General features: G+C 33.8%; 1 protein-coding gene across 1 annotated transcript; it reads right to left on the minus strand.

Moving 5' to 3' along the window:
- Window positions 1-3,382: 3,382 nt before the first annotated feature.
- Window positions 3,383-6,823, minus strand: LOC133799801 (uncharacterized). The gene is made up of 3 exons (XM_062237796.1): window positions 4,440-6,823; window positions 4,265-4,358; window positions 3,383-4,186 (listed from the first exon to the last, which is right to left on the minus strand). Exons 1-3 carry the CDS (start codon window positions 6,821-6,823, stop codon window positions 3,383-3,385), a joined length of 3,282 nt encoding a protein of 1,093 aa, XP_062093780.1.
- Between the last annotated feature and the right edge of the window lie 2,345 nt (window positions 6,824-9,168).

The following is a 9,168-nucleotide window of genomic DNA, read 5'->3' on the forward strand; positions in this document are numbered from 1 at the left end:
GGTCATGGAAATCAATGCCTTGGCCCTAACTGTCATAGCCTGGGTCGAGAGCAGTCTAGAAAAAGCCCCGACGTGCTTAAACTTGGAGTAGTTGGCATCTGCATCCTTATTGAAGAAATAGTTGTCAACATATCTAAACGCCTTGCTATTTCCATATATCCCTTCCAAGAAGGTTCCCCTACCATCGCTCGTATAATGGTGGAAGTAGAAATACCCCGAGTTGCGCTGAGAAGGGTTCGTCTTTAGATCGAATAAGTAGTGGATCTCGTGAGGAAATGGAGCAGCCCATTTTCTACGATGATAGATACTGTACAACGCAGATAACACGAAGATCGTATTGGGAGCTAGCTGAGAAGGAGTAATACCAAAATAATCGACCACACTCCAGAAGTATGGATGAAGAGGAAGTAGGGCACCAGACTTGATTGCAGGGCATGTCAAGGCGCACATACCCAAAGGTGGGTCCTCAGCTCTGTTGTTTGGACCAGGGATAGGAATAGAAACACCAGAGATGTCAAAGGTCTTCCTTAAGTTGTTTACCTTCTCTTTAGTCATATCTGAGGCAGCTCCCTTAAACCAAACAACCTCGTAATCAGTAGGGCGAGCCCTATCAACCGGTTTCCATATGATCTCACTGCCAAAGATGGCCCCAGAATTTGATGAATGGAACTCTTTTTGTCATCTCTTCTTTTGCTACATAGCTGGCGAGACTGTCTTGCTCTTGGAAGAAGGGCGAACCACCTTAGGCTGAATTTTGTGAATAGAACACTCCTGACACTACAAGAAATTAGGCCTTTACCTACCTATATTATTTGTGGGTAAAAGTCGTGCATGTGTAGGTAAAACCCTTTACCTACCAATGTTGAAAAATAGCATATTGGTAGGTAAAAGTTAGTCGAGAAAGGTACTATTACCTACGATTAGCATATTGGTAGGTAAAAATCGTGTGGACCCCACAAAAAATGAGTCAGCGGCATTTACCAACTGTTTGACGTGGCATCCTACGTGTCAAGTGACATGGCATTCCATATGCCACATGATGTGGCAATTATTTAACGATGTGGCAACCACAGTGGCAGATGACGTGGCAATTTAATATTGGGCCACGTGGCATTGACATTTACCTACACTTTTTAATATGTAGGTAAAAACATAATATATTAGTAGGTAAAAACATATAAATTTGGCTTATGATTGGGCCACGTGGCTATGATATTTACCTACACTTATACATGTGTAGGTAATAGTTTATGTTATTGGTAGGTATTACTTTTACCTACACTTAATTATATGTAGGCAATAATGTAATTTATTAGTATGTATATATTGAAATATTATTTTAGAAATTAGGCTGAATTTATTATTTATAAATGATAAATTAATTAAAAAACACACAACTTTTATAGAAGAAAATACATATATAACCAAAAGTTCATACAAATAAACATAAAATATAATATCGTTCATCAAAGTGCATTGGTCATATTAATTATAATATTACAAACATTAAAAAAAAACTACGAATCATCTTGTTCATCTTGAATTCAAGGGACGGGAGAATTTTGGACATGTGCATTGGAACATTTGATATGACGGAGGCGGTGGCATCATATTGTTTTTTCTTAATATTTCCACAACAACACTTAGTTGGTCATTTGTAGAATCAAGTCGATTATTTGCTTCATTAAGGCGTTGGGCTAGCTCTTCGTATGTTGGCTGAGTTGACTGAGTTCGATTGGGTTGGGAAGTAGTTGTACTTGAACTAGATCGACCCCAACCTTTCAAGTGTGTAGAAGAGCGTCCAAGAATGCGCTCCATAATATCTTTATCAGTCATTTCTTCTGGAGTGTGTTGAGCCCTTAACTCCATCATTTTATCCTATATATTCATTTTAGGGTATCATTAGTATAATGATAATTATAAATAAGTTGTAAAAAAAATTAAAGACTCATACTTACATATATTTCTGCTAAATCTGGTCCAGTCCATGTTCCCTTCTTCTCATCATAGTGTTTTAGACGCCAAGTCTCAATTTGGCCCGTGGAAGATGTTAACACCATTCCCCTTCTAATGTGATGTCGCGATGTTGAAACTGATCCATTTCTAGACTCCCACCTTCTCTTTGAACAATTTACAGTATTCTTCAATGATCTTTCCTGAAAAAGAGAATAAGAAAAGTTAGTAAGACAAATAAAATTATAATTACATGAAAATAAATAATTACCTTAAATTCGTCGGAAAACCAACGATCACACAACATCTCCCAATCTTGTTGGCGATCATCCTTCAAATCAGGGTGTCGTGCCCTTTTTGCCATTTCCAATTCTTCTTCTCCTCCAATATCTTTGAAATATCCATGCAACTTGTACTTGAAATTCTTCCAAGCTTTTCTCATTTGATCGTCAATGCATTTTATAGTGGTCTCATCATGCAAGTCTATATCAAATGAATCCTACAATTATGTTAAATAAATTAATATAATTTTTATATTATTCTAATTTATAACATAAAATTTTGAATATAAAGCTTACCAGAAGAAAGTGTCGTAATGGAGCTCTCACATCCTCGGAGACAAATCTCCAATCCTTGTAATGAAATGTTCTGTGGTTGCGAACAATAAATCCAATTTCGTTATTAAATTTCTGAACATTTCCACAAATAGGCTGACGACACTCAGCTTCAAATACAACAGACAACTTCCCAATTTGAGTTGCCTTCGCAGCACTAGCAGTTTTGTATCCACGAGTAGCACCACACGTTTTGCTAATACTAGGACCACTTGATTCTATAAAAAAAATGTAAGTTTAAATTCATCATATTTTCAAAACTACAAAATTTAAACTGCATTAGACATACCAGATGGTGTTTGAGATACATTATGTTCAGCATCAGAGTCAACAGCGGATGCAGGTTGTTGACTCTGAACAATGGGGGGGATGCTAACTTCAGGTGGTGCAGGTGGATCTCTATGAATAGTAAAGCGGGTGGTGCGAGAATTTTGTCGAGGTGGTAGAACATGAACAGTGGAGCGAGTGATACGGACTTCTTGTTGTTGACTTGCTTGCTCAGTAGGAATGGTGGAACGAGTAGTGCGATTAACTTGTTCACTGGTATTATTAGACTCGTCAATTTGTACAGAACGAGTTTTACGACGTCCAGGTGCCATGATAACTAACTATTTCATAAAATAAATGTTGATTAGAAAATTATAAAACTGCTTATAGTGGTCATCATCAAATTAGAATACATCTAAAATTAAATACAATATTTTCAAAATTCTGTTTCATCATCAAATTAGAATGCATCTAAAGTTAAATAAAATGTTTTCAAAACTTTGTGTCATCATCAAACTATAATGCATCTAAAATTAAATACAATGCTTTCAAGATTCTATGTCATCATCAAATTCTTCTTCTAAGTCAGTTTCTGCCTCGCTATCACTAGAACATATCACATCTTCATCAAAGAAGATATCTCCATCATCAAAATCTTCGTTAACTTCGATATACTCATGTTCATCTACGTCTCTGCCAATATTCATTTGAACAAATTCACTTGAAAGACTTAGAGGTGCAACATCAGTACGTACTAAAGAGGAACTATCAATCAAATCCTCAGTTGGTTGGAAAGGTGGCAGCATAAATGAATGGTCTTCTTGGAAAATATCATTATTCAATGAGTCATCCTCGACATGGGATTTTTCTGGAATGTCATAAATCGATCGATGATTTACTTTTTGAACAATTCTCCAATTTGAACCACGCTTCATTTCACGCAAATAAAAAACTTGTTGTGCTTGAGTTGCCAAAATGAATGGTTCATCGAGAAACCAATTTGTGGATGTGTTAATGAATGTCAAATTATGATCCACATAAATAGAGTTTCCTTTAGGATTCGAGTTATACCACTTGCAACGAAATAAGAACACTTTTCGATCAAAAAGGAATGACAATTGTAAAATCTCTAGCAAAACCCCATAATACATAATAGTATCGTTGTCATGGTCCCCTTCAGTGCAAACTCCAGAACATTGTGTACAAAGATTATCATCATGATCCTTGCACCGAAATCGAACACCATTTACAATACAACTATGATAACTCATGTATCGTTCTAAAGGACCTTGTGATAGAGAATATAAATCATCGTTTGCAAGAGAAGATTGTTGAACTCGGAGTTCAGATATCTATATGAAAAAAGAAACATGTTACTTAGAAATTTCTGAAATAAGGAAACAATTCTAATGATAATCCCATATATATACCTTTGTCTTAAACCAAGAAGGAAATTCTTTCATTTGGGCAGTAAGAATTTGTTCACCAGAAAGGCCCCTTTCTTCCAACAATGTTTTATGCTCGCTACATATATATTGGGCAGTTAGAATTGGGAATTAATATAAATTGGTAAGTGAAAGAAGATATGAATTGGGAATTACTTACTCGAGATAGTCTTGAATAACTTCAACACAATTATTCAGTATATACCATTGAACGGTTTTACTGAAAGAATCCAACAACTTCGCAGATGATGCGCCTATTGGACGAACATTGGAATTTAAAATGTCAAATTGATGACTTGTAGAAGGAAAATCCCAGTTACGCTCGGGACGTGTGAATCTCATCTCTATGTTAGAAACATATCTTGACAGGAAAGTTACAGCTTCATCAATAACAAAAGCTTCTGCAATTGAACCATCAGGTCTTGACATGTTTCTGACATACTTTTTGTACAACCCCATATGACGTTCAGTCCCGAACATCCATCGTGAAGCAACTGGAGCACCTAACAATACTTGATCTGGTAGGTGGACACAAAGATGGACCATTACAGTAAAAAATGAAGGAGGGAATATTTTCTCTAATTTACACAAGATAATAACAATTCCATCCTTCAATTTAGTTATGTCATCAACTAGAATAGTTTTGGCACAAATCTTTTGAAAGAATTGACATAGCTCAATCAAAGCTGTTCGAATTTCCTTTGTCAGAAAAGGTAATAGGGCAACTGGTAATATTTTTTGAAGTAATATATGACAATCATGGCTTTTCATGCCTCCTAGTTTGTCATTATCAGTTACACATCGACTTATATTCGAAGCATATCCATCCGGTAATCTAACACTTCGAATGAATTTACAAAATTCCTTGCATTCTTCTTTAGTCAAAGTATAGCTTGCATGGGGTTTTTCAATCTTATTGTTGGATGACTTCTTCAACCAAAGATCAGAGCGAATATTCAAATTTTCTAAATCTTTACGAGCCTTCAACGTGTCCTTTGATTTACCCTCAATATCTAAAAGGGTTCCAATAATGTTATCACACACATTTTTCTCTATATGCATCACATCAAGATTATGACGCAATAAGAGTTGTGACCAATACGACAATTCAAATAAAATACTTTTTTTACACCAATTCAATTCATTCTCTCCACGCTTACGCTTGCTTGAAGAATTACCTGGGGCCTTACCAGTTGTACGAGTTGGAACTTGTTCAAGTTGTTTTAAAATTTCGGCACCAGTAAAATTTCTAGGTGGGGGGCAAAACTCAGTAGCCCCATCATACTCTCTACTCTTTTGCCAAGAATGGTTGTTTCTCAAATAACATCGATGCCCCATGAAACATTGTTTCTCACTTATTCTTTTAGATCTCGTATCTTCCAAACAAACAGGGCATGCTAATTTCCCAGCAGTGCTCCATCCCGATAAGTAGGCATAAGCTGGAAAATCACTGATTGTCCATAAGATAGTGGCTCGAAGTTTAAACATACACCCTTCATATGAATCATACGCCTCAATTCCCTCCCAGAACTCCTTAAGTTCTTCAATCAATGGTCTCAAAAACACATCATAATCCTTTCCAGGAGATTTAGGCCCTGGTATTAATAATGACATGAGATAATTTGTTCCATTCGGAGAAGCCCAAGGTGGCATGTTATATGGAATTAATATCACAGGCCATAAGTTGTACGTGGATGTCATGTTTGAGAAAGGGTTAAACCCATCTGACGCTAGTCCCATTCGTACACTCCTCGAATCCACTGCAAATTCAGGGTATGTCTTGTCAAAGTGCTTCCAAGCATCCCCATCAGCTGGATGACGTAATATACCGGGTTCATCTTTGCGCACCTCTTTATGCCATCGCATAACCTTGGCAGTATGCTTTGAGCTAAACAAGCGTTTCAGTCGAGCCTTGATTAGAAACCATCTAAGTTGTTTATGTGGAATTTTATTTCGCACATAATGACTAGATTTGCATATAGGGCACATTGTAGCATTTGCATTCTCACCATAAAACAATGCACAATCATATTGGCACACGTCAATTTGCTCGTACCCCAAGCCAACTTCAGATAGAAGCCTCCTCGTTTGATAAAAACTTATCAGGCAATGATTACCATCGGGTAACATTTCTTTAAGACACTTCAAAAGGTCATCAAAGCCTTTATCTGTCCATTTGTTAATCACCTTTAAATTCATTAACTTTACGACAACACTTAGGACAGAAAACTTTGTACAATTCTCATACAAAGGATTATGAACCGAATCTAACAAGGCATCATACTTGTCATTAGAATTGCGAGGGAATTCATTGTCAATGAATTCACTCGTTGGACCGATATCAAAATATGGACCACCAAAAGCATCTTGTAAGCCTGCAGACAAATCATCGATTGCTTCAGCTTCCTCAACATCGGCTAGCACTTCATCTTCAACACCCTCTATTTCCTCACCATGGTGGGTCCAAGTAGTATAAGTACTAAGAAATCCATGAGTGAGCAAGGGTAACTTGATCACATTCAAAGATTGTGATTGTTTATTCATGCATCGCCGACACGGGCATAATACCATTCCACTAGAGTTTCTGAACTCACTTGCAAAACTTATGAAATTGTTTATACCAGCAGCGTATTCTGGTGATAACTTATCAAGTATGTGAATCCACCTACGATCCATAAGAAATCAACCTCTGCTGGTATTTTGACACTCCTCCTAGTAACAAAAACTAGCAAGAAACAAAAAAATTACTTAGTTTAAATTTTATGAAAAATTTATATAATTAGTACAAATTTATGATTTGTGTTTTATTTAAGAAATTATAAAAATTTCTTAATCTTATGAATTACACTTTTTCATAACCTAATTATGAAATTTTGTTAATCTTACGAATTAAACTAATTCGTAAACTAATTATGAAGTTTTGTAAATCTTATGAATAGATTCAAATTTGATCATAAATTAATTTTAATTTAAAATTAATTAATGATTTGACAACTATTAATTTCTAAATTTTATGACCAAATTAATTCATCGTATAATCTCTTTATCTTAAATTTACTCTTATAGGCAAACTATTTTTGGTTAAATTTATTCATAAAATGTCATTATTTTATTTTTTGTTAATTTTTAAATTTTATCACCAAATTAATTTATGAATACTGTCAATTTCAAAATTTTATTGTATAATCTCTTTATTTAAAATTTACTCTTATAGGCAAACTATTTTTGGTTAAATTTATTCATAAAATGTCATTATTTTATTTTTTGTTAATTTCTAAATTTCTAAATTTTATCACCAAATTAATTTATGAATACTGTCAATTTCAAAATTTTATTGTATAATCTCTTTATTTAAAATTTACTCTTCTAGGCAAACTATTTTTGGTTAAATTTATTCATAAAATGTCATTTTTAAAAAAAATCATTTTTAAGTTGATTATTGATAAAAAAAAAAATACTCATTGAAAAGAAAAAAGTTGATTATTGATATTTTTCTCAATTAAATCTATAAAAGCAAAATATATATATATATATACATAACGTTGGTGGCACAAATTATCCTTAATAATTGAATTTTTTTTTCATTGTTCAAACTTAATACAATGATAAACTAAATATAATATACAAAAAATTCCTATTTAAACCTGTCATTGTTCAACCTTGATACAATATTACATGAAGATTACAAATAAGATATCCCCACTTTAATCATCATAAAGATTTCAGAAATTTATATAATATGAATTCTTATGGGCATTTATATGACTAGGTATACCAACAAATACATATGGGCACAAGAAGCCACATAATCACCAAACATAACAATCATAATCATTTGTGAACATCATAGGCCAAAAAAATATATAAAACAAGACAAATAACAACTATATATATAAATCAAGAAACTAAAAAATATATATAAAACTAAGACAAAACATATTATATGTGACAACCAAAATGTCCCTTTTCTATATAGAACAAAACCCCAAACCAATGACAACCATATTATAACAGTGAACAAAATCAATAAAACCCCAACAAGATTAAAACTCAAACCAAATTTCAATGAACATGAACATATTAAAACCCCAACAAGATTAAAACCTAAACTAAGATTAAAACCCCAAACCAGTGACAACCAAATTATAACAGTGAACAAAATCAGTAAAACCCCAACAAGATTAAAACTCAAACCAAATTTCAATGAACATGAACATATTAAAACCCCAATAAGATTAAAACCTAAACCAAGATTAAAACCCCAAACTAGTGACAACCAAATTATAACAGTAAACAAAATCAGTAAAACCCCAACAAGATTAAAACCTAAACCAAATTTCAATGAACATGAACATATTAAAACCCCAACAAGATTAAAACCCAAACCAAGATTAAAACTAAACATGAACAAAAACCCCAAAACAGTATAGAATCCTAATCGGTAAGACAAACCACAGTGAACATATTCTATAAAATATACATCACAGATTATACTAAACACATTATATTAAATATACATCACAAAAAAATATTGAAGGCCTCAGAATAATGATCATCATTAATCTTTCAGATTAGTGGGGATTTAACCAAAATAAATCACAATGTTATACCTCAAAGTCGTCACCCAAGATGTGTGAATCTCAAAGCCACCAAGCCTCTTTGAATCTCAAACATCCAAAGCCCTTAATCTGATGATCGACCCAAAACTCACAAACCAACTGACATAGCAAAAACCATAAGCCAGGAATATCACAAAAAAACCAACAAAAATAACTCACAGAAAAAATTATCACAAAATAAAACCCAATACCTAAACAATCAAATGACTTCAGAAAGGAAGGCCACAGTTTAGAAAGGGAGGCCACAGTTCAAACAGAGGTTGGCGGCTC

Source organism: Humulus lupulus, chromosome 9 (genome assembly GCF_963169125.1).
Source record: "Humulus lupulus chromosome 9, drHumLupu1.1, whole genome shotgun sequence".
Lineage (NCBI taxonomy): Eukaryota > Viridiplantae > Streptophyta > Magnoliopsida > Rosales > Cannabaceae > Humulus > Humulus lupulus.

Excerpts from the sequence above, each read along its gene's own strand:
- LOC133799801 (XM_062237796.1), bottom strand. The coding sequence starts at position 6,823 with ATGAATAAACAATCACAATCTTTGAATGTGATCAAGTTACCCTTGCTC. Across the intron at positions 4,359-4,439 it reads GTTATTCAAGACTATCTCGA|CGAGCATAAAACATTGTTGG; the intron begins GTAAGTAATTCC and ends ATATATATGTAG. Across the intron at positions 4,187-4,264 it reads CTTCTTGGTTTAAGACAAAG|ATATCTGAACTCCGAGTTCA; the intron begins GTATATATATGG and ends TTTTTCATATAG.